The sequence below is a fragment of the Pantherophis guttatus genome, chromosome 1 (assembly GCF_059756535.1).
Source record: "Pantherophis guttatus breed Tessera chromosome 1, ASM5975653v1, whole genome shotgun sequence".
In the NCBI taxonomy this organism is placed as follows: Eukaryota; Metazoa; Chordata; class Lepidosauria; order Squamata; family Colubridae; genus Pantherophis; species Pantherophis guttatus.
In genome coordinates, this window is record NC_142063.1 from 206,879,608 (window position 1) to 206,906,184 (window position 26,577).

At 44.3% G+C, this 26,577-nt stretch overlaps 1 protein-coding gene across 1 annotated transcript; it reads right to left on the reverse strand.

Moving 5' to 3' along the window:
• Positions 1–14,002: 14,002 nt before the first annotated feature.
• Positions 14,003–23,496, reverse strand: GDF7 (growth differentiation factor 7). The gene is made up of 2 exons (XM_060689299.2): positions 23,142–23,496; positions 14,003–15,053 (listed from the first exon to the last, which is right to left on the reverse strand). Exons 1-2 carry the CDS (start codon positions 23,494–23,496, stop codon positions 14,095–14,097), a joined length of 1,314 nt encoding a protein of 437 aa, XP_060545282.2. The 3' UTR covers positions 14,003–14,094.
• Positions 23,497–26,577: the final 3,081 nt, after the last annotated feature.

The following is a 26,577-nucleotide window of genomic DNA, read 5'->3' on the forward strand; positions in this document are numbered from 1 at the left end:
GGAAAAAAAAACTTCAAATTCTTGCAGCAGGGCTTCAAAGGGCCGCCCTAGAGCCAGTGCTGCAGCCGAACCCTTTGTTAAATTACTGGCTTGCCCCGCCCCTCCGCACCACTATTTATTGCCAATAAATAGTGGTGGGCGAGGGGCGGGGGAGGCAGCAATTTAACAAAGGGTTCGGTGTTTTTTTTTTGTAATTTTATTGGTCCCCGGAGCTTCAGCATAGGCTAATTAGCCCTTGCTTAGATCAGCTCCCGACCCCCAGCTGATTTGCTCTCAGCTGTTTTGCTCACGGATCTGCTCCTTGCTTGCAAAGAGTGCTGATTTTTTCCCCCCTAGCTATACTGAAAAACGAAAGAGAAAGTAAAGCAGGCTGTTGGCTTTGCACGTTGGAAAATTAGGCAGGCAGATTTCTTTTTCCTCACCAAAAAAGGTAGGTGCAAACAATGGGAAATTTAGGGAAAAAGAAGAGATTTTAAAACACAAAAGAAAAAAAGCTCTATTTAACTAGGGAATTGTAATAATTGAGATACTATTAATTGTATATTGTGTTGAAAGCAGAAATGGTTAAGTTGTGGTTTGGAGGAATATATGGGGGAAATTATTTGGTTTATTATTATTGGTAAATATAATTAATTGATTTGTAAGAAATTGGATTGCATGGAAATAATTGGAATATTCATGTTCATATTGATTAATATACAAAAAAGGTAGTTATATAACTAATTGATTTATATTAAAATGTTGAATTCATATTAAACAACTGTAATATTACATAATTAACCAATGTGAGGATGGATATAAAAATAGATGACAATGGGAAGGGGTATAATATAGAATAGAAGGGAAAAATTGAATTTGATTAAGATTAGAGATGAGGATGAGGGTAATATTGGTTTTTTACAAAAATAGATGAGGAATAAATATGGCAAAAAGGAAATATAGAAATTGTAAATTTAATTGAAATGACTAAACACTGTTTAAATTTGTGAACCGGCCAAATACTCTGTTCAAAGAAAATACATTGTATGTTTGTATGTGTGTTTCTAATTATTGTTATTTATTCATATTTGTTCTCTTTTATTCTTTAAAGTTTAACAATTCATTCTTTATCTTAATATCTTTATATTTGTTTGGGGTTGGCTTTCTTCCCTTTCATCTTTTTTATTGTACAGCAATCTTTCTCCTCAAACCTACCACCTCTCTTTTCTTTCCTTCTTACTTTCTCTTCCTCCCCCTCTTCTTCTCCTCCCTACTTCCTCTTCCTTTCTCCTTCTCCTCCTCTCTTCCTCCCTCTCTCTCCTACTCTAATTTCCCTTCCCTTCCTTCATCCCTCTCTATTGCTGTATCCTTTTATGCATATGGACTACTCAGAGGGCTGAAAAAGTTATTTCTGACTGGTCCTCACACTTTTGATCAGTCCTCGAACTTATGACTGTCCTCACATTTTACATTTTTGCCCTATCTTGTCACCATGGTGAAGAGAAGCAGTTGTGAAATGAGTGACATGGTTGTTAAGAAAGCTGCACGGGCATAAATGTGAGGATGGTCATAAGTGTGAGGACCGGTCAAAAGTGCGAGGCCCAGTCAGAAATGACTTTTTTCAGCCCTCTGGGTAGTCCTTTTGTGCATATGGACTATTCAGAGGGCTGAAAAAGTTATTTTTGACTGGTCCTCGCACTTTTGACCAGTCCTCGAACTTACGACTGTCCTCACATTTTACGTTTTTGCCCTATCTTGTCACCATGGTGAAGAAAAGCAGTTGTGAAATGAGTGACATGGTTGTTAAGAAAGCTGCACGGGCATAAATGTGAGGATGGTCATAAGTGTGAGGACCGGTCAAAAGTGCGAGGCCCAGTCAGAAATGACTTTTTTCAGCCCTCTGAAAAAAGTCTATGCACATAGCCATGCCCACCCGGGTCACATGACGAGCTAGCCACGCCTACACAGTCACGTGACCAGCTAGCCACACCTACCCAGTCACATGATTGCCAAGCCACACCCCCAACTAAGCCACGCCCACAGAACCTGTTGTTAAAAAATTGAATCCCACCACTGGTGAAAGGGCCTCATAAGTGGAATAGCCTAGGGCCTCTTTCAATCTAAATCTGGCCCTGCCTGTTTGTAACTTTTCGGATAAAACATGGTGGCATAAGGGCAAAGAGACAGTAGGTTCAAGTCCATCATCAGTCACAATGTGCCTTTAGGCCCATCACTCTCTCTCAGCCCATTCCACCTGACAGGGTTGCTGTTGATGTGAGAGAAAATAAAAGAAGGAAGCGTTGAATATTCTGCCTTGAGCTTCTGAAGAAAAGGCAAGATGTAAATCAAATTAATAAATAAAACTTTCCTTTACACAATTTCTCATTATAATAACTTGAGTGAGGAAGTTGCTTTTAAGAATTGAATATAATTGTTGTATTTGTAGAAAGACTATACACTGAACATTCTCCACATGAAGAGCCAGACTGTCTATATCCAATGAGTATCTATATCCAAGATTTCTAAATGTTAAATCTACCTACATAAACATGTACATTATAAACATTATGACCATTAGATAAATTAGCACACTATTTCCATTTACTATTCCATTCTGATCTTCTCCTTATTCTAATTGGTCCACTGCAAAACACTTTGTTTGAATAACAGAGAAGAATGTGGCTCTTAGTAAAGCTACTTAACACTTTGTGTGGAATGATAAAAACCCACTTGTACCCTGGAGGCTGTCATTTATTTTCAGGGTCACAGGGTCAAGTTAAGACTTGGGATTATTGTGTGCCCCAAAGCCTCTTTATTAAAATGTAGGCAATGTAAGAACCCACTGAGAGTCTCCTAGTGACCAAGAGTAATTAAAGCAGTACATAACACTGAAAGAGAAAGCTATAGAGTGGGAATATAGAGAGACTGCCAAAAGTGGCTACTGCTTTAAGCAGTGATTGTGCAGAATTTATGGAGTAGGACAACTCCTGTATAAAATGAAACCACGGAGGGAGAACACCATTGTCCTTGTGTAAAAGAAGACATAGCCAAGAAGTGTTAGTCGTTGACATGAACTCTTTAACATCACATGATAAAAAGGATGACTCTGGTGAACATTTTTGTATACTTGCTGTATATTCGGTTCTTACTAGTCATTTTACCACCCATTTGCATTTTCTTCTTCAGCTAGAGATCTTTTATTCTGTCCATGATGGAGAGAGAGCTGGAGGGATTCCCATTTTGCATGTTATAAAGAACACTGGTAGGATTCTGGAGATGCTAATTCGTAGCCCACTGAAACTTAAATAAATATTAAAATGCCATTCACATACTCAAAGAAGATCCATGGTGGTGTCCTCTTTTCATTTAGTTATCCTCTTCCTTGATTTCATTTTAATGAATGAACCAGAGTCTGGTTTCAAGCAAGACCATTAAGTGGAAAAAGGATAGAAACAACTGCCATAACAGGAATGTCTTTACAGAAGTTTGAAATGGAAATCTAATGATAGAGCCATGATAGTGCACTGGTTAGAATGCAGTATTGCAGGCTATCTGCCAACTGCCAGCAGTTTGATTCTGACCGGCTCAAGGTTGATTCAGGCTTCCATTCTTCCAAGGTCAGTAAAATGAGGAGCCAGATTGTTGGGGGCAATATGCTGACTAAACCACTTAGAGGGGGCTGCAAAGTACTATGAAGCGGTATTTAAGTCTAAGTGCTATTGCTATTGCTAATGTGGGACATAGGTAGTTTGAAAGAATAGGGGCACACAGCTTGGCTTAGATTGCCTGGTGCAGAAGCAGTGGCTTCTAGATGGGTCTTATAATTAGACAAAGCATGGTGACATCACCTCCACTAAGTAAACGAGACCAAAAAATGAACTCCACAGGAAGGCTAAAACTGTTGTTATTGAGATTGGCTATAATAACAGAACATTGCAAGTCTGATTCTGCTGTCCCTCCTCCCCCTTTTATACTTAAGTGAATTAGGGAGATATCTACCGTGTTTCCCTGAAAATAAGACCCTGTCTTATATTTTAGAACCCTGAAATAAGCGCTTGGCCTTATTGCCATGCACTCAAAAGCCCGATTGGGCTTATTATCAGGGGGAATGTTATTATCAGATGTCTTATTTTGGGGGAAACAGGGTATCTATATTTCTTTCAAATGTTATCCCCCTGTTGTGACCTTAAAATATGTCTTACTCCTTGTCCTCCTGACAGTGGTGTTTGTACATCTCCAACAAAGACATCTTCAGGTGATCACATCAGATGGTGGAAACTCCCATACCCACACATCTAAGTTTAGTCTCTTCTCTTAGCATACAAGCGCTGTGGTGAGAGAGGTGATCCTTACACATTGGAAACTAGGCAGAACCTGGAGGCAGAAAGCCATAATCCCATTTAACCAGAGGGGTCCCCAGATGCTACAAAGCTGACTTACCAAATATTGAATGAACATCATCTTAAGAAATGGTTTATTCAAGCACTGCCTCATTCTGACCCAGATAAGTGCCAGGATAGAAAAACCATATAAAAGGTTCTCAACCTTTTCTCACCACGGATCCCCTTTGAATACCTTTTGTGGCCACGGACCATGGCCACAGATTCCCAAGACATAACTCAAGATTTAAATCATAACATATCTTCCAAGCCTTCATGGACACTCTGTGACTCCGAGGGGCCACGGACCACAGGTTGAGAACCACTGCCATAGTGGGGCAGGCAGAAAATGTCAGTCCTGTCAGCTTTAGTATCCAAAATGCAGAAGGGTGAATGAAATGTATAGATTTCCTGACAATCACTCTACCTCTATCTTTCCTGTATAACTGGCTAATTTAGCAGTTGAGCTCCCGGCCTTTCAGTTCTGAAAGAGTGAAACAAAACTATTAGTCACTATTTCATCTGGGTGACACTTTCCTTGTCTCCGTCCCTTAGATGCCAAGTGAGAAAAGCAGTATCCTAATGCACCAGGTCTGAGGGAGGAAAAAATGGAGTGGTGACGATAAGGCACTTGTGGGTAAAAGCACTGAATAAATGAATATACAGTTGGATTTTTCTTGTAAAAACCCCAACTAACAATAGAAATATTGTTTCTAGTTGAAAATCCCAACTTGCAATACTAAAAAAAAAGTTTTCTGAAGAAAAATGCAGAGAAGCACTTATCAATAAAATATTTAATAAACTTATCTGTACAAAATATTTAAATGGTTAGTTAAAGAGTATACATAATTGCTTATTTAACAAATATAAACCACTATATAATATATTCAAGAAAATATATATTGCTTGTTTACAACTGATTTACAATCCATTATGTACAATCTATTTAAATTTTAGAATACGTACAATGCATTTACACCCTTGCTTACAGAGCTATCTTCCATAGAACATTTCACATACAGATCCACATAACATTTTAATCCCTACCCCGAAAATAGGCATCTATTTTTATATACATTGATATATTGAACACCGTAAATAAAAGTTCTACAAAATAAAAAAATAAGAAAGACCAAGGTAAAGAAAATGATCTGGGGTTTTTGACACAAGAGAACTAAATGTATAAATTAGGATGCAAAATTGGAAGCATGCTGCCTTGGTTTTGGGGTGAGTCTGCAAATATTTTTTTTAGTATACAAAGAAAGCAATTGCGCTTACTTAGCCAGAGAAATTAAGTATGCTCTGACAACCTTTTTCTCTGAATCATTCAAAATATGGAGTAAAGAAAATGCAGCTAGTTTCCTGGGGGGAAAAGTAAAAAGAAAAAGAAAAAAAGAATCCAGTTTCTTGTCAATGAAGAAAGGGATTACATACAGAAAACATCTTAGGTGCATCCACAGTTTTTTAGACTGGACTGTAAAAATCTTGGGTCTTCTTAACACTGTGTTTTAAAACTAATTACCAATGGCTTCATTTCCACATATATTTAGCTCTTTCTGAAGTTATTCAAGGAAAGTGAAGTTGCACAAATTGCAGAAAGGACTCATCAACATTTAAACTGATATGAGAGAAAATATTGATGAGAAAAGTAGGCGAAGACCAATAGCCATGAACTGTGGGAGCATTCTTGAGGTCTGGCCAAAGTTAATTCAACTATTTGCAGCCCAACAATGTAAAAAATGTCAAAATGTGCAACACTATTTTTTTATTAGACATTTTCACTCTCTTCCCTCTGGCCATATTTTGAGATAAGTTACATTCATGGGACCTGAGTCCAAACCCACAGTAAATCAGGCGTATCTCCACCAAGGTCAATAAAATTATGATTCCAACCAATGTGGATGTTGGGAGAGAGGAGAGAAGGGGAAGGTACAAATATCAGACTTTGTAGATCCATGAGTTTCTACTGCAGATTTTTTTTTAAAAATGCCCTTGAAATGGTTGCATTTAACAGAGCAGAGGCAGGATTATATCACAGGCATGCTACAATCCTGTCACTTTGTGGGTTTTTGCAGATACAAAGAGAGAATTTTCCCTGCTTACTTATAATTTATGTCCCCCATAGATAATTGGACTAACCAACTATGGTTAACCATAGTTTATGAGATTAACCCAATGTTGGAGGTTCAGATTGCTATGTGGAATCATAAACTAACCACAGGGTTGAGTCTGCATAATATGCTAGATTAAAATGTGGTACAGTTAGTTTATGGCTCAGGATGGCTAATCTGAATTGATTTGGCTGGGGAATTCATAAGGCACTGTCACCCTGCAATTGGGGCAGGGAATTCCTGGACCTAAAGATGTTATTGGCTTGTAGAGCTTATAATGCCTGATTAGTGGGTCATGCTTTTGAAGGGGAATGGGAGTTAGAATCAAATATTAGCTGAATAGACATCCTTCTGAACTGCATTTAAGAAGCCCGAAGCACACACCCTTTCCATCTCCTCCATGTAACTTGTTGCAATTTGCAAAAGTTAGGCATAGTTGGGCTTGCTTTCAAACACAAACCACATAAAGACTGTAGCATAAAATCACATATTTTGCTTCCCATAAGTGAAGGTAAATAATAAATATGCAAGTATATTATGCATGCATGTATCAAGCAGCTTGTGTAAACATTTTCTGAAGAGGGAGTAAAGTTTGGTGGATGAAATATACTGATAAAAATTCCAACAAATTATTTGGTGTTTTTTTTAAAGAGGTCATTGCAGATTCCACCACTTGTCAAAAACATGCTGCAAAAGCTTTATTGTTTATGGCAAGATCAGAACTGTTGCTGTTCCATTGCGGTTCTCTAAAGCAGAAAATCATGCTAGAGATTTTGTTTTTCTATTATGATTTTTTTAAAAAAACTGCATCTCCTCCAATCTGATCTTGAGGAAATATTTTCTCTTAGCTGGATATATCTTATTCTCCCCTGTACCATCTCACTGATTAAATATTGATTCCAGAGCCTCTCCTGCCATGTTTTTATATAGTATGTATACCACAGGTAGTTTAAGTCAAAGAGGAGTTTTGTTCCAATGGTATTCATTTGATAAGTGTGCCAATTAAGGGCTCCATTTTATAGTTAGAAAATAACACATTTTAGGGGTGGGGATGGCGTACAATGTACCTTTTTTGAAAAAAGTACACACTACCCAATCAGACTGAATTATTTCAGACAAGTATAAAAGATACTGAATCATAAAGCTTCGTGAGATTGATTTTCAGATTAATATCAGATCCCTTCCATATATTTCTAATGATTTTATAATTTTATATAATTTATAATATTGTGTTTTGTTACGATAGGAGCTTAATACTGATGCATTTTATATGCTGTCACACAGAGATGATGATAAATGAAGAGAGATGAAAGGTAATAATATACAAGGTCCAACCTCAAATTCCTAACATGTGCAAACTGGAAGTATGTTTATTAATGAAATGTGTCCCAATTTATGGTTCAGTTAGGGGCTGTGAAAGATTAAATCAGCAAATATCCATGTAAAGGATTTAACAGGAAGTAAAAGGGAAGCATTCTGTATTTTACTCTAAAATCTAATGGAAAAAAACTAACACAACACTATCAAAAGGCCAAAGACCATCTAGTCCAGTGTTTCTCAACCTTGGTAGCTTGAAGATGGGTGGACTTCAACTCCCAGAATCCCCCAGCCAGCAGCGCTGGCTGGGGGATTCTGGGAGTTGAAGTCCACCCATCTTCAAGCTTCCAAGGTTGAGAAACACTGATCTAGTCACTCTCTTTTCAGGTTTCTCACTTACAATGCATTCCTATCAATAATAGGAATTTAAAAGCCTTTAAAATGCAATGTATGAGCAGCATTAAGCTTGGTGCAGTATGTTTAACAATAACGTTTTACACCATCCTGATACACAGAGCTGGAATGAGACGAATATCTACATGTCAGTCCAGATTCAGCCTTACTTGGCTACAATTCAGGCAGAGCATATCCCCAGCCAGCTCCAATTGTTCATGAAGGTAGCTCTGAGGGCTGTGTATATTTATATATCTAACTGCAAGAATCACCTGGACCTGCCAAGGTCTAGTTCAATACTTTCTCAGTCTAATTCCCATTTAAGCTGCATCTCAGTTCAATTCTGACCAGGTAAGTTTGAAAGGTGTTGTCCATTGTCTCTAAAATGCATATGATGAGCCATAAGGGGATATTCCTTTCCAGATGAAAGAGAGATGCAAAGATGGAGAAAATATCATTTAATGCCTCCATGCTGAAAGCCAACTTAATCCATATTAAATTCTCCCCTGCTAGAAAGGAGTCTTTTCAATACTCTGCTAATGCACCTGTAAGAGCAAACACGATAAGCCACTTAACTTTCTATCAAAAATATGAAGCAAGAGGGGATCCAACTGTGGCTTCAGGTGATCTCTTTAAACTAAAAAAAGAGGATGAAAATGAAGTTTATCTCATTCAGACTATTAAATGCAAATATAAAAGATGCATATGTTTCAAGTTTGTGCTGAATCTATGGAATACTATGATCTTCAGATATAATTAGGACACAGGCATTCTGTATTTTTCTTTCCTTCTACCTCACTCCGAAACCCCAAAGAAAGGAACAATCCAGCTGAAGAACTTGCAACACATTTGTCTCCTCTTGTAACTGTCTCTGGCAGTGTTATTAACAAGCCTTCAATCACCGAGACGCCGAATTGGCAGGAAAAGATCATAATCGGAAGCAGAAGTTGAGCAAACAAGCAATCTGACCTCCCTCTGTGCTTCAGAAGACTCCTGCCAATGGAAAGAGAGGCTACAATTGAGATGGCACCTCTTAGGCCTCTTCAGTCTGAGTGGACTTTCCCGATAAAAGCCTTTGAATGCCCAGCACGTAAGGGGATTCCAATCTAACAAGTTCAGTGTTTGTTTTCTGCCTCTTTAATAAATGGTGAATAATAATAACAGCTGTTTTACTTAAGATTGGTGGCTGAGCATACCAATCATGCTGCATTGTGAAAGAAAAAACAGAATGGCATGACTTTTTGAGCTATAGGACAGGGGTCTCCAACCTTGGCAACTTTAAGACTTGTGGATTTCAACTCCCAGAGTTCCTCAGCCAGCAAAGCAAAGCTGGCTGAGGAATTCTGGGAGCTGAAGTCCACAAGTCTTAAAGTTGCCAAGGTTGGAGACCCCTGCTATAGGAGATCCTTGTTAAGCACTAACAGCAATGGGAAAAGTGCATAACAGCTCTACAATATGGCACATGACTTTCTAATTCAGTTTTACCTACACCAGCAATGGGGAACAGATGCTGGAGGAGATTTATAGCTCCCAGTAGCCCCTGGCCAATGCGGAAACATGCTGGAAGTAGTAATTTACAACAATCCAGGTAAAGCAAGCTCCAATCCCTCTCCTATTCAACATTGACCAGTGACATTCCCCCCCCCCCCCAATATTTTAGATAGTGTCTTAGATTACTGGAAATTCCTAGGATTGAATCAAGGATATTCTGTATTTATTGCAGGTATATTTTGCAAGCTATAGCGTATTTTGATTTTTAAAAAAAGTTGCAGCAGAATACTGAATTCTTAGAATCCTGAAATGTCAACAGCCATCCCCTCAAAAGATAATCTTTTAAAAATTATTAAACCAATCAATCAAGGAGCTGGAACATCTACTTAATGGGGAAAATCTACATTTAGAAATTCTTAGTTTGACTAAAATCCAGTGAGGAGAACATTATACAGATATCTGCAATTATCTATGGTGTGGGAAAAGTAGATATGTCCATCTCTCAAGAGTGTTATAAGTGGTGGTCCTAACTAAAAAATGAATGATTCAGGACTGTAATTACGTACTTCCTCAGACCCAGCATTTTTAAACTGTGGAGTCTGTTGGCTAGAACAAGATTAATGATGGCCACTAATTTGGAAAGTGGTCAGGTTCATGGACAATTCAGCCAGCAGTAGCCATCATGGTAGCTATAGATCATTTCCAATATCAGAGGCAGCAAGATTCATCCATCAATGAAGCAAATGAGTAGGAGGAAGAGCTAGGAAAAACCTCAGGAGGCTCCTAGCAATTCATGAAAAATAGTTAAATCAATGTTTTTCAAACTTGGCAGCTTTAAGATGTAAATAGTATGCTGGCTGGGGAATTCTGGGAACTGAGGTCCACACATCTTGCCAAGTTTGAAAACATTGAGCTAAATGAAGCAAAAGCCATAGGTCTGAGACAATTTTCTGTCTTTTATTCAAATTTCTATCAGCAAATAGCTTTGTTTGTTTTGCTCCCATAAGATATTTAGGCAAGAGTTTTCCTATCGTCTTTAAAAAAAAATTTTTTTTAAAGCATGTGTTCAATGATATAGCAATATTTCCCAATTTAAAGCTCATTGAGTCAGCTCCCATCAACTACTGCCAATATGGCAAAAAGCAGACTGTGAAATTCATCTCAGTGCAAGCACATATTCCCCCAAACAAGAAGCTCCATTCCAATGCCACCCCATAGGCTGTTCAAGGGAGGTTTTTGCCATTAAAATAGAATATACATTTACTGCAGTGGTGCTATTCAGCCGGTTCTATCTGGTTCGGGCGAATTGGTAGCGGCGGCTGCAGGAGACTCAGCCCACCCACCCGGACGTCATCATGTCCCATTTTTTACACTCTGCGCATAGGTGGCGCGTGCGCTCCTATTTGCAAACTGGTAGCGAAGGTAAGTGAATACCACCCCTCATGGCTTATTTGTGGTAGAGAGAGGTTTCCCTCCCACCTTCCATTAACAATTAACAGTGATCAAAAATTTTCCCTTACCCTAAACAAGATGTGGTATCTCAATTTTTGGGGCTCAATTTAGGACATTATCTCAATTCCTAATTCTTCATATTTATATACTGAGCTGCTTTTTGTACCTGGATCTTCAGAGCTCTATTTAAAATAGTAAGCTTGTTTGCAATCTGTTGACTCCAATCAGAAGCATTCCTTTATTTGTATTAACTGAGTTTTCCATTATGGCTAATAACACAAAGGAGCCCAAGTTAGGAATTAGGGAAATTCTTACTGCAAGCTGGGGACTGATTGATTTCACTTTGTTCATCTCACTGGGCTTCCTGATCGCATGGATAATCCATGTGCACCATCCCAACACAAAGGTGATCTCCCCTCAGCTCTTTGTACAGAACAGGTGATTGACTCAGAAGTACTTACAATCAATAATAGGTGAGATGTTATAGCAGTGATATTTTGCTACCATCTCATGTTGCTTTTAACCATTTCGGCACTTCAGATTTCTGAATAAATCTACAGTTCAAGGCCATTGGCTAACACATTCCATTGCATCCTCCATAGCCAAGAAACAAAGCACTAGATTTAAGCTAGGCAAACTGAGGACAAGCTTGATATCAATACTTGAGATCTCTAGCAGACTTTGAGCATCATCTGGCTCTAACACAATATTTCCCTGAGTGCATTCACTAACTCTCTCTGAAATGAATTGGTGGTGACCTATTTACTCCCTACCCCTGGAGACACTCTGTGAAGATAAAAACAACACTGAAAGGACACTGGGCAAAAGGGGAAAATTGGAGGCAGAACATTGGGACTACTTTAGACAATTTGATATTCTCCAGAAGTTTTGGGTTCAAACTTCAACAATCCTTGCCATTGGGCATTCTGCCTGAAATCGATGGGAGTAAATATTCAATATATCTGAAGAACATCAGAGGCCTTCACTGTCCCTTAATCCACCTCTCACTAAGTTGTTCTAGCAACAAGGATTTTTTTGCTCTACATCTGTATAATATTTTATCAGTGACAACCTCATTTTGTCAGCCCAATTTTGTGGGAGTAGGAAAAATGTCTTTCGACCCTCAATCCACAGTGGTAATGCTTATTATTAAACACCTGGCCAATATTTATTCATTATTCATCTGCAGGGGAAATGGGCATGTGTGCCAAGACTAAAAGCAGGAATGACAACTTGAGGACCATTCATCATTTTTATCAAGCTATGGTAGGCACATGTGTGTGATTGTATATAGACATAAACACACCCCAACTAATCTGAACAGGAAAAATGATTTCCAATTTGAAATAGATTACTCTCCATAGAGTTTAAAATGTCAAATAAAACATTAATTCCAGGCCAGGGGACGGTATTCACTAAGGTAATTAATACATTGTGGGTGTTTCTACAAAAACTCCCACTCCAACCTACTTCAGAGAATGATGAGAATAAGGGCCAGTTTCTCTTCTTAATGAAAAAAAAAAGCTAAGGATTTGCTGTGGGATAATTGAAGTGTATTAACATGACACTGATAGCAGGGGTCTCCAAAGTTGGCAACTTTAAGACTTGTGGACTTGTGGACTTCAAATCCCAGAATTCCCTAGCCAGCCATGCCATGAAAGAATAAGCTGGCTGGAGAATTCTGGGAATTGAACTCCACAAAGTTATCAAATTTAGAGACCCATGCATTAAAGGAAGACTTTGTGGTAGGGTTATGAGCACTTCTGGTTCGGTTCCGAAAAGATGCTTTGCAGTACACTGGGAGACACCCCATTCCAGGAAATGACACAAATGCTTTCAAGAGCTTCAGGGAGGTTCTCCTTTCATGCTTCTGGAGCACCTTCTTGGAAAAGAAAGGAAATCACTGTGTGGTGCTAAAAAGCTATCTTCTGAAAGAAAGATATCAAGATTAATAGGTACAAGGTGGAACCATCAAGAGGGAACAATAGAAGTCTTTGGAAATGAAAGGATCAGAGAGTGGTTTGAAAAACTGTATTCCTGTAGGATCATATCCCCTGAACTGTATTCCTGTGGGATCCCAGCTGGTCCAGAATTCCCAGTCATCTACTCGAAAGGCAGCTGCTTGTGAATTTTGGGGAGTGTCCCCAATAGCTGACATATCTCCAGGGAACCTAAATCTCATCAGCCTGACCTCTGCGAATGGTGGGCCTTTGGAATATACTTCAGAGCCACGAAGAAATTATAGTGTGCATGTGTATGTATATGTGTAGAAAAGGTGTTTATGTGTGTGATTCATACAGACACATGTTGCAACTGCTTTGCCAAAGATCAGAGAACCTAAATCTCATTAGCCTGTCAGCCTTCATCTCTGCAAATGGTGGGCCTTCAGAATATACTTCAGAACCACAAAGAAAGCATAGGATGCGTGTGTGTATGTGTATATATTGTGTTTGTATGTATGTGCGTCACACAGACACATATATGTCGAGACTGCTTCGCCAAAGATCAGAAAAGTCGGAAAACGACTAAGAAAGACGCTTGTCAAAGTCAGCTAATCTCCAGGTAGGCCAAAAAGACAAGCCTTCCATGGAGACTTCTTGGGAAGGTGATTCCAAGAGAACCTTCTCCCCGTTTCTTTATAAAGTGCCGGTTCGGTGGCCTTTTTTTTTTTTTTAATCCCAAACCTCGGAAGCCGTCGGAGTGCGAGAGAGGCAAGCAAACCCCATCGCTCAGTTCTGAGGCGGTGGCGCCTCCGCCAGAACCGCTGAAGCCAACCCTCGCCTCTCCCCTGCAAGGAAATCTGCGGAGAAGGCGCGGTGTCCCTGTGCAGGCCCAAAACCCGAAGGCCGCTGGGTTTTCCGAAGGCTGCGCCTGCTCGGTGGGAACCGCGCCCGCCAGGGGCGAGGCTGGAGCAGGCAGGCAGACAGACAGAGAGAGAGAGAGAAGACGAGGCTCCCACGTGGCCGCCGCCGTTACCTGCAGCCGCAACTCTCCACCACCATGTCCTCGTACTGTTTGTAAACCACGTTGTTGCCGGAGTCGGTGTAGAGGATGCTGATGGGGCTGAGTTTGGAAGGCACGCAGCAGCTGGGCGGGGTGGACTCGGGCGCCATGGAGTTCATGAGCGTCTGAATGATGGCGTGGTTGGTCGGCTCCAAGTGGGAGCGCAGCGGGAAATCGCACACGCCGTCGCAGTGATACGCCTCGTAATCCAGGGGCGCGATTATCCAGTCGTCCCAGCCCAGCTCCTTGAAGTTGACGTGCAGCGCTTTGCGGCTGCACCGGCTCCTGATTTTTTTGCTCTGGTTTCGCCCGCCGGCGGCCCGGCCCGCCAACGCCGTCCGCCGCCTCCGCCGCTTCTGTTTGGCCAGAGCGCCTTGGCTTAATTCGTGGGACCCCAGCGGGAGCTCGGAGCCGCCGCTCAGTGTCCGGATCTTCTCGCGGATCTCCTTGAAGAGGTTGTCTTTCCGCTTGGTGCGAGAAAAGACCACCAGCAGGGCCCTCTCGTGGGGCTGCGATGGGTGCTCCCGGCCGAAACCCAGCTGCCGGGGAGACAAGAGCTTCCCGGTCTGGGCCGAGACGATCCTTAGCCCAAAGCAGAGCGCGGGCGGGCGCTGGGGACGGCCGCCTGGCTCGGCCCAGGGCCTCAAGGCTGCCCAGACGTCGAAGACTTCCCACTGGGGCGCAGCGTCGCCGGAGCCCAAAAGATCTCCCGCTCTGGAGTCCAAAAGGCCCGGCTCCCGGTCTTCTGTTGGATCGGGGCAAATAGAGATCAGCAGGCGATGGAGCATCCCTTCCGGGGACGATGCCAAGCTCCTGTTTTCGGCGGCTTTCCGCAAGATCCTCAATTCGGCCCCTACGATTTCGTCCGCCTCCGCCAAGGTAGAGATGTCGAAGAGGTATTGTTGCCCGGCTTCCCAAGAAGAGTCGTCTGGAAGAGAAGAGAAATGGATGGGTGGAAGCTGCCTTGTTGAGCCCGAAGAGCAGGGCGGCACCGTCCCCCTGGCTCTGTACCAAAAGGGATTGCCTGCCTGCCTGCCTGCCCGCCCTGTCTACCAAGGCTTTAAGTGCCAGCTGGGCTATCCACTTTCCCTGCTCCCTGCTTTATTCCCACCAGTTTTTCGGACCAGTTGGACGCAGTTGCTGTTTGGATAAGCTTTTGGGGCCCCAAATTCTAGTTTTTTCCCCCCGGATAAGAACCCCCATCACCCCAGAAGCGGGACTTGTTTCTTATCTACAAAGAAACTCAGACCACATACTTAATGCCTGTTGCAAAATAAGTTGAATCCACTGTTCTCCCATAAAGCGAGGTGAAATTGCGTTAAAATCGTGCTTTTCAGCATGTGCAGAATGTCTCAACACAATATGGAAAAGGAGTTCAAAATGGCTTTGAAAAATATATGCAGGGAGGAGAATAATTTGGGAGCTGAAATCATATCTAATTTTCAAAAGTTCAGATAGAGAAGATCTGCCCATAAAAATGATCCACCTTAAATCTTCCACCCTTGACAGGTCAAGAGACATTGAAAGAACTGTACAGCAAGCATCTGCATTTATTTCCCAGCCCAAGTAGGGAATGGGCTGGTGGGGGTGGGGGGTGGGAGAGAAATGGGCCCATGTTTTTCTTCCCACACTACCCACCCTCTTTATTGCTATGAGCCAAGTTAAACATTTCCCTGGTCTGTCAAGGATCATTTTATTTGTTCACATGTGTGCCTACTTGCACATTTTCTTTATTTAAATGCTCCAGCAGAGAAGGTGGAGGAAGAGAATAGTGTTGAGTGAGTTAATCCCTTATGGAGGTGACCTATCTGAATCCCCTTCCTATCTCAGCTCGTTTATGTTAGAAACCAGACATGAACTTTTCCTGGGATTAATTAAAGTAACCAGATGTTGCAATAAATATACACCCTAACATTAAAATAAATAAAGGGAAGGAAGAGGCAAAATAAATGAAAGAATGAAAAAAAAGATTCTCATATGGGCTTTCTCAACAGTACTGTAGGATGTGGTTCCCTCAGCCACCTCCCCAAATGCTGGATAAAATGAACCACCCGTGGCCAAGTAAGGTGAGCAGTGAAGCAAGGGACTTCTGGCCTTCGGAATGTTGCTGAGCTATAGTTCTCAGAGGGCTCACTTGAAATATCCTAATTAGAGCTGCTGGGAATTGTAGTTCAGCAGTACCTGGCAGTATTACTTGACCTTAATTTACCCCTGAAGCTAAGTAGGGTCAGATTTGGTTAGTATTTGTGGGAGAGACCATCAGGAAATTGGGGAGGGGGAGAAAGAGGGTAGATTCTGGGAGGAGATAATGGCAAATTCCTTCAACATAGCCATAGTTACATAGGCCCATGAAGCCGCTGGATTTCAAAGGGACTGGATCTTTCATAGCTGGAGGATGGGGCCCACTGCACTCATTAATTATGGGGCTTGTTAATGGATTGATTGAAAGATGACGATACTGGCCACTTGCAGTGACCAACTGGGTGCTTCTGGGAGAAGCCTCTTATCATTTTTCTTTCTTCCCAACAAGAGCAATCAAATCAGTTTCTGCCACCCCGAACAGGGAGCCAGCATAGAACCGCTGAAGCAAATAGCCGCAGAAAATCTTGCACGTCTGACTGCGGGTCAGAATCAGCATCTTCCTTTCCCGATCTATGGACCACCCGGTGTATTGGGGATGGATGACTTGGGTCTGCCCTGCTGGCTGGGAATTCTGGGAACGGCGATTCCCACACTTCACGGGATCGCCAACTTGGCGATCCGAACAGATTTGAAACGGGGTGTCCTGTGTCTGGTCCTCGCATCCTCCATTGAACTCGATGAATTGCGAAAGAGGCTTTCCTGCTTGGCTCTTTGGAAGTCTCCTCTCCTTGCAAGCGGTGGCCATCCCGAGAGAAAAAGGGGGAAGGCGGCGGCGGGGGCAGCAAAGAACGAACCAGAGCCCTTCAGAGCGTCACAGACTATTATTCCGCTCGCCCAGCGCTCCCCGAGTAGCGTCTCCTGCCTTCTCTGCACCCGCGGCCGAGCTCGGCGCGCAGACCGGAGAAGCCAGCAGACGGCTATCTCATCTTCAGTCGGCCAGACTTGCGATCCCCATCGTCACCAAGCAGCCCTTGAGGCTGTGTAAAGCCTCCCTCGTTCCTGTTCAAACTGGACTTTCTTGAAAAGTTGCCTCTTGAGAAAGCACCTTTGGTTCAGATGCTGAGCTATCCTTAAGCAAGGATCCTAGGCCCTAGGATCAGTAACCACGGCCTTAGGGGGCCTCCGCGGCATCTCAAAGCCACCAGGACTCCAGAAATCTCGACTCCTACTTCTGCAGCATCGGGACCAAACTCAAATCAAACCTGCCCTGATATTCTTCCCCTGCAGCTCGATCCACTGAAGCTGCCTTTGGTGTGCCCTCTAAAACACCCCGACTTTCTTTCGGGGTTGCTCACAGTTCATCCAAACTCACAGTCGCCTGTTACACTTTATGCTTGGAGAGCAGACCATAAATTGCTGATTGCTGACTAAAGTGAAAAGTTCAGGGTACAGACGTGTGGCCAGGTATTTGCAGGAGCACAAGTCTCATCCTCCATCCTGGTGGAGTTCAATGAGAGTTGGAGTCCTCCAACTGCTCCCGAATAATATTTTTAAGCAGCTAACTGACAACAGCAACTGGAGACCTTTAGATGAATGTGTTCTCTATTTAAAGATCGGGTAGGTCTTAATACAAGAGTTTTGGGGTTTGTAGGTAGTTGCAGGTGCTGTCCTTAACCTTAAAAGCACATTCTGATATTTTAGAAAGTGTTGTTTTTTGTTTTTGGATTTTTTTTCTTCTTCTTCAGAAGAGACCTGCCAGGGTACGCCAGCCTGCGAAGTCTAAACACAACCGTGATTCCCTCCCGTTTCTATTGTTTTCTCCGAGCGATAAAAGAAGGAGTAATGATGTAAGTCCCAGTCACTGAATTAAACGAGGCTTATTCCGAAATCAGCGAACAGAAAAACATTCGGGTGGTTAGAAATAAAAAAATAAATAAAAATAGGGCAGACAAAACATAAACTAGCTAATACCCCTCGCACTGCTGTTGTTTCTGTTAGAAGGATCGCGCAAATCAGTTTAATTTCCTTGATTTAGGGAGCCTTCTCTAATTGAATCAACAATATTATAAAAAAAATTCTTTTTTCTGTGATCACTCAACTCCTTAATGATTCTGTGCAATTAACAAATAAAAAAGAAATCATCAAAAGATCATAGCAGGTCGAAAGAGTAATTCAACCAGCTCAAACTCCACAATCTCCCTATCTTAGATTCTCTAGTCACACGTCCTCCTAAATCCATTAATTTATCCTCGGCGGCTTCTCGCCGACATACAGAAACATGAACTTTATCGGATGATGTGGTCCTTCATCGGAAGATTCATAGGACCTGCGTTTGTGAATACAAATATAAAACAAAGCTAAAAATTCTTTTGGCAGAGATTCCAATCCACGCGTAGGCACGATATATTTCTCTAAGGATGATCAGTTACAATACACCTAATGCAGGTCCCCGATCTGTATCTTCCAAGCACGTGGAAGATGTAGATCGGGGACCTTCTCCAATTGCGGGGACCAAAGGTTGTAAGGCAGCCTCGCGTTCCGGTACAAAGAGGGCTCTTTGATCAGACGCCCCCCCCCTTTTCCAACCCTATTCATTAGGAAACAGCCTGTTTGATGTAGTAGTTAAGGCACTGGGCTAGAACCGGAAGATTAGGAGTTCTAGTCCCATTTTAGGCACGAAGCCAACTCTGTGACCTTGGGTCACCTCTCTCCCTCAGTCCTAGGAAAGGGGGCAATGGCAAACCGCGTGTGAAAAACCTTGTCAAAAAAACTGCAAGGACTTGTCCAAGCAGTTTTGGAGAATCGGACATGATTGAAGGGAAGAAAAAAAAAAACACCAATATTAGGAAATTTGTGGGCGCAGATCCCACGTGACTCAGACGGCATTGTGAGCCTTGGTGGCGCACCAGAATAAAGTGCTATTAAGTAGCACCAGCTGCCTGCAATTACTGCAAGTTCAAATCTCACCAGGCTCAAGGTTGACTCAGCCTTCCATCCTTTCTAAGGTAGGTAAAACGAGGACCCGGATTATGGGGGCAATAAGCCAGGTTTGTATAAAATAGAACACCGCTGGGGGGGTGGGGCAAAAAAAAGCCCTACTAAGCAGGTATATACAAAAGTATGAAGGCTATTGCTTAACGCATTGTAAGCCGCCCTGAGTCTCCAGAGAAGGGCGGCATATAAATCGAACCAATAAATAAATAAATAAATTGTGGAAGGCTGGCGTTTCAAGCGCGCACCGTGTCCCGCGTCCCCAAGGAGATCCGACAACCCCGCTCTCCTTACTTGAGATCTTTCATTTCGTCTCTAATGGGGGTGTTGGGGGAACCTTTGCTCCCCTAACACAAACCGAAAGAACCTAGGAGACAGTCACTCTGTCTAAACCTTTCTTTGGAGTCGCTTGTAGCTTTAAAAGAGCCTTTCTCCCTCCCAGCGGTACATCTTTACAAGGCAGTGTTGCCCTCTACCCGTTTCTCCTTTGACTTTGGTTCAGTTACAATAACGGGCGACTAAGTTTCATCTGGTAGGGTTGGTGGGCTGGCTAGCCATCTCTTTTTCTTTCTTTCTTTCTTTCTTTCTTTCTTTCTTTCTTTCTTTCTTTCTTTCTTTCTTTCTCTTCCTTCCTTCCTTCCTTCCTTCCTTCCTTCCTTCCTTCCTTCCTTCCTTCCTTCCTTCCCTCCCTCCCTCCCTCCCTCCCTTCCTTCCTTCCTTCCCTTCTCCTTTTCTATTGTTTTCACGTGGTGTTTCATCCAATACAGATCATTTGGAAGACATTCCTGCCGAATGCTGAAACTAGAATAAATGTTTGTCAGAAAAGAGAGGATGGATCGAGAAGTTGTTCGGGCGAGTGAAGCGTTTTTACGGCCTGGGTGTCTTTTCAGGCCAAAGAAAAGAAAGACGACGCTTATGGGGAAATATTCAAAGCAGTCGGAGAGTTCTATCTACTCCTGCAGTTTTAATCTCTGATTCCCCCCCCCCATTCTCTTTTCATTTCCACCCCCTTCTTCTCCGTCTTTTGATACGTAGTGATTTTCAGTCACCCGCAGCGTCCAACTCTGGAGAAAAAAAAAAAAAAAACCTCGCCACGAATTCGCATAGCAATAAATCACCCAAGTTCGTAAGGCAGCCAGAATTAAAAGGCAAAAAAAAAAAAAAAAAAAAAAGGTGCGCAGGCCTTTAGGAGAGGAAAATTCAGAGCGGGCAACTTTTAACTTGTCCCCTCCCTGAGTTCCCTTCATTTGGGCTGCAAAGTGCTCTTCTCCGGTTGGATTGCAATTCCGGCTAATTATAGAGACCGGCCAATCGCGGATCAGCGCTCCGAGACACTCTTGCTATTGGCTCGCCGTTTCGAGTCAAGGTGACAAGCCCCCCCCCGACCCCCGGGTTGGCAGCGGTGGCGGAGCAAGAGTCCCGCCGCCACCGGCAGGGAGGCAGATCAAACAGCGAGGTAGCCGCGCCGCCCTTTCTTAACCATCCCTTGCCCGCTTCCCTCTTCCCACGAAGGGCTCCGACCGAGCTTAAGCGATCCAAAGAAGTTCAGCTGCAAACATCTCGCAAAGGTCTCTCTCTCTCTCTCTCCCTGTCCGTCTGTCCATCCATCTGTCCATCCATCCATCCATCCATCCATCCATCCATCCATCCATCCATCCACCCACCCACCCACCCACCCATCTATCTATCTATCTCCCCCCTCTCCCTCTCTCTCTATCGCTCTCTCTCTCTCCCTCCCCCTGTCCGTCTGTCCATCTGTCCATCTGTCCATCTATCCGTCCGTCCGTCCGTCTATCTATCTCCCCCCTCTCCCTCTCTCTCTATCGCTCTCTCTCTCCCCTCTCCCCGTCCGTCTGTCCATCCATCCATCCATCCATCCATCCATCCATCCATCTCCCCCCCTCTCCCTCTCTCTCTATCGCTCTCTCTCTCTCTCTTCCCCTCTCTCCCTAGCGTTTTCTCTCCCCCCCCCTCTCTCTCTCTCTCACACACTCCCGAGGGGGCCCAGCAGGGCCTCGGAAGCAAGAGAGAGGAAGGACTCTGTTGTCTTGACTCGGCGGGCGAGTGTCCCCTTTGCTGTCAAGGCAGGCCAACCCAGTCCCGGGAAGAAGGAAAAGCCGCAGAGAGGCTGTCTGAGGTTATCCCGGGCGGGGAAAAGTGTGCTGAGCCGCTAGAGCAGGAGACGGAGGGCAGCAGCCTGGGAAGTCCTGCCCGAGCGGCGATCGAATAAGCCACAGACGTGTCGGGGTCGTGGGATTTGAAAGGAGTTTCCTAAACCTGGCCGTTCCGACCTTCGCTTCTTCCCACCCGCCGTGGCCTTCCACCTGTTAATAGTTACCCACTCCATCCCGCGCCTGCCCCATCCGTCGCTTCAGCCAGTCAGCCTCTCGCCCCTTCTACTCCAGGAATCAGGTTGGCTTCAGTGCAGCCGCCCGCCTACCGGGCAAGAAGGGAAAGGGAGGCTGGGAGTCGCCCTCGTCTGCCCCACTTTGCATCTGATCTCAATACCCCCTCCCCCAAAAATGGTTACAGTGAAAACCACATTTCCCCCTGACTCAATAAATCCCAATATCTTTTGAATCCCCTTCAGCTTTGCTTTTCCTTTCCCCCGATCTTTCTGATCTTCAATTTTCCTCCCTAAAGAGCAAACGATTTCTCAGTCGTGAAACCAGGAACTCAGTCACCTGAGCCCAGTTTTACTTCTAAGGTGGCGCCATTATCACATGCGGGCACCTCGCTGATCCCCCAAACCTCAGATTCTTCAAAAGGGATCTGCAGGCTCGATTCGACTTTGGGCCCGGGACAGAAACTCCATATAGGGGAACACTTTGAGTTGTTTGGTGATTTAGAAGCTGAGAACAAACAATATTAATGGCCGAGTCCTTGCTGCTCTCCGGAGCTTTTGTTGCAGACGTATCATTACCAAACTAGGTAACAACATCAGTGCTATTGGTTTATTTGTCCTCTGCGGCCACCACCGCATTTCATATCCCCTATCTTCGAATTATAGCAGTTTGGCCCAGGCTCGGTCTGTCTGCAGTAATTTTCTCCTTGGGTTATTAATGTTTAAAGGAACTTTGCTTCAAGATCGTTTATGATATGGAAACTGAAAACCGTGAAATCATTTTTTTTTTTTGTCGCAAAGTCTAGATCACAAAAATAGTCATCCTGCAAAAATCATTAAATCCTAGACTCTAGTCTAAAGGGGTGACACGGTTAGCTTGGGTTAGATTAGGAAGGATCCTATCGATCTTCTGTATTAGACCCGATTAATTGGGGAGTAATTTGAGGAGTAGGGAAAGTTACTTTTCAGACAGCTTCTGTCTGGGGTTTAGTATCGCGGGGTCGATTCCTTGTAGTTGGATTCGTTATGATGGTTCATTCTTTTGGCAAAACCAAACACTTCCACACTCCGCAAAGAATTGGTGAGAAGACGGCGAAAAAGAACGGACGAGGCTAATTATTTCCCAACAGGACGACGGGGCTTTCCTTTCCCCCCAACTTCCCAAATCCATCGCCCCCATTTATAACAAAATCCCGAAGCAGAGCTAAACCAAAACGGCTCGCGAGCCTACCGACCTCTCCTCACCCACCCCCCGTCCACCCCAACCATCAAACCGACCCAGTTTAGACAGAAAGAGCACTTTTAAATAGCGGGGTGGGGTGGGGAGCATCTCTCTTCTCCGTCAAAATACTCCAACCCAGCCAATCCAACTCGCCATCCCCGAGGAGGAGAAGGAGAAGAGGAAGAGGAGAAGAGACTCCGGCGCAACGCGTTTTGGATGCAGCGCATTCCCGAGACAGCCCTGCGCGCAAACCCGGCCCGCTCGCGATAGAGCTCGGCCCAAAAATCAGAGCGCTTTTTATAAGGGGGGTGGGTGGGTGGGTGCGCCCGCGGTGGGCTTTCCGAGCGGTTGGTTCCCTCACTCGCTCGCTCGCTCACCTCGTGGTTGTGCCCGCGCCTGATCCACGAAGCCCGTGACGGTGTTGGGGCGACTTCCCGGGACATCGTTGATCTCTCCCTCAGGCCGGGGTGGATCCTGACCGGCGGCTAGGCGGCGGTAAAGCGCGATCATGTAGTCGTGCGGTGCCACCACCGTGCCGTTTTCGAAGACGCCTCCATCCCGGTTCAGTCGCCCGCCGGGCTTTGCCTTCCAGAGGCCGGGGGCGGCCGCCACCGCCGCGTCACCGGCCGCTGCCGGAGGCCGAACAACCGCGGCGTCCAGCTGCCCGTAGCGGAGGCGGCAGGCGCTCCAGAGGCAGCAGAGGCAAAGCGCCGCGGCCGCCCTCAGCTGCATGCTCTCGCAGGCCTCCCGCCGGTTTGGTAGCAGCCCAGGCTCGGCGGGCTCTGAGCGGCTGGCGCAGGGGCTTTGAGGGCTCCTCGGACTCCCCGGCCGCTTTTTAACATTGTGTTAACTCGACGCCGAACCAACCAGGACAACTACAGCGGCGGCAGCGGCTGGCTGGACCCTCGCAAGCGCCCCCTGCCGGCCAGTCGCCGCTACCGCCGCCGCCGCCGCCGCCGCCGCCTGGCAAAAGGGCGCTGCTTTTTTTTTTTTTTTTTTGCAAAGGCGGGGCAACGAGAGGCGGGCGAAGCGGAGAATCAAAAAAAAAAAAAAAAAAAAAAAAGCGGCGGAAAATATAAACAGCCCCCAATATAAACAGCCTCGCTGAGTCACGTATTTGTTTTTACAAACTCTTCTTCTTTCCTTCCTTCCTTCCCTCCCTCCTTCTCGTTCCCCCTTTTTCCTGTTTCTTTCCCCCTCCCGGTGTTTTGTTTTTTTTTTAAACCGAATCCGTCGGAAATAACACCAGCCGGAGAGAGCTGGCCGGGGCTCCCGGGCGCGGGCCGCTTGGCCAAAAAGTTGGACAGAGAGACTTGGATGTCAGCATCCCGTCCCATCCTTTCGGCTGGACGCTGCAGCAAAGCCGCCTTGGGAGGTGGTGGGGAGGGGGGAGGAAGAGGCGAGGCTGGCCTGGATTTTCCCCTCGAGCTGCGAAGGAGGGCTGGCGGGTGGAAGGGGGAGCTGGGAGAGCCATTGGATTCATCCGGCGGGAATTCTTTTTTTTTTTAATTTGATTTATATGCCGCCCTTCTCCGGAGACTCAGGGCGGCTTACAATGCGTTAAGCAATAGCCTTCATACTTTTGTATATATTTTATACAAAGTCAGCTTATTGCCCCCACAATCTGGGTCCTCATTTTACCTACCTTTGAAAGGATGGAAGGCTGAGTCAACCTTGAGCCTACGGAGACTTGAATTTGCAGTAATTGCAGGCAGCTGATATTAATAACAGTGCTTTAGTCTGCTGTGCCACCAGGGCTCTGTGCAACTAGTTTGATCAACGTCTCCGAAATACGGGACAGAAGTTGCGCTTTCTTCGATATCTAATTTTCAACTTTCCTGCCCTTTCGGATAAATCAGCTCCCGTCGCTCCTTCGAGAGGTTGAGAAGCGAGGAGGAAAAAACAAACAAACAAACAAACAACACTTGGATAATTCAGTATATTACTACTCCAGTAATCCCAGCGACAGATGAAGCAGTAGTGAGGTTTGGTGATGGAAGCCAGAGTAGCTGACTGCGTTTAAGAGATTTACTCCGCTGTTTCGGCTAGCTTTCGGCTCATAAATCTAGTTCAGTGAGTCCAATTTAAACGGAGGGGAATTTCATTTTGAGCGACCAGACCGGGAACCGGGTTGTAACTCCAAACTCGTTTTCAAAATGGCACCTCTGTTACTTCCACTGCTGGGTAAATAGGGCCGTTTGTGGTGTTGAAGTGATTGTCAAACTTTTCCTACTAGTGATCTGTTATCACTAGAGAATTTGATAGTAATAAAACGTTAGTAAGTACGTATAAGACACATGGCATAGATGTACTATTAGTTATACTGTATGCGAATTTTTATACTTGACTATGGATTCCCAATAAATCCCAAAGCAGACAGGCTACTCAGCTGACTCTGTTAAGTGGTCGCTTCTAACGTCAAGACCGCAGGATTCGCATTTTAAGGCGCTGTCAGGTGCTACGTAATTGGGAGTCCATCCCGCAGTAGAATAGAGGTATCCAATCTTCGACGGCCTGGAGGTTAATTGGAGAAGTGTGAAATGCGTTCATTTTAACGGACTTTGCCGAATAATTTCTTTGCTTTCGGCCTTTCCCAAGGCAGTACTAAGTCCCATTCGACGGAAGCGACTGGGAGGGCGTCTCCAGACCCCACGACCCCTGCCTCCCCCACTCCACCCCCAATTAGTCTGGCTTTTCCCAGATTGTTGGGGGGGGGAAAGGTATTAATTTACATCCAATTTCCCGTTTCCAATGCGTTATAGCCGAGTTTATTTGGAAATAAGCCTCGTTGGATTCATTGGTCCTTACTCCCAATTATGGCCTCCGTCTGTGTGTTCACTCCACCCCCAATTAGTCTGGCTTTTCCCAGATTGTTGGGGGGGGGAAAGGTATTAATTTACATCCAATTTCCCGTTTCCAATGCGTTATAGCCGAGTTTATTTGGAAATAAGCCTCGTTGGATTCATTGGTCCTTACTCCCAATTATGGCCTCCGTCTGTGTGTTCATTGGTCCTTAACTCCGCTTACGGTAGCTACAATTTGCCCAAACCCTAGGGAATCTCTATGAGAGAGGCGGGTTACTCAAGGATAACCAAAACTTGGAAATCTGGTAATCGTGTAAAAAGTAGAAGCTTTATGGCTCAGTTCACAAGATGACAGATATTTTTTTTAAAAAGGAAATATATGGAGACTTTGACTTTAACAAGGAAAATCGGTACATGTATGGGTTGCTCGGAAACACTAATAGGACACAAACCTAGTCACCCTTCCGTCCCATTCTTCCCTAGAGCTTCATTCTAGTTACCAGTACTTTATTAACCCTTTCCCTTTTCTTGAGGACTTTCTTGGTCTAAATTCAGACGTTTCTCTAATTTCCGATTCATATCACAAACCCACTTCAAGGCTAGTTAATTCAGTTCTTGCAATGCCGGATAGGACAGCCGTCTTTTCTCCAGAAAGAATCGAATCGCACGCAAAGTATTCTAGACTGGCGAAGATTTATTGGCTGGCGGCCCGGACAAGCCTTTTAATAGGGTGTATTCCAGACCGAAGACCGGCAGAGAAGTGGGTAACTTGGGAGGTGTTTGAAATGACTTCGCCTTCTGATCTTTTACCATTTATTTTATGGTAAAGGGGGATTTTGTTTCTCCGTTGGAGTGGTGAGTCTTCTGTGGTTCGAGTTCTGTGTTCACTTTATTTTGTGTGTGTCCTCTTATGCTCCTCCCAACTTTCGGAATTGCTCAGCTGAATTAAACATTTCAGTTTAATTCATTAAGAGTTTCCACCTGTGCATTTCATTTCACTTTTTTCCCC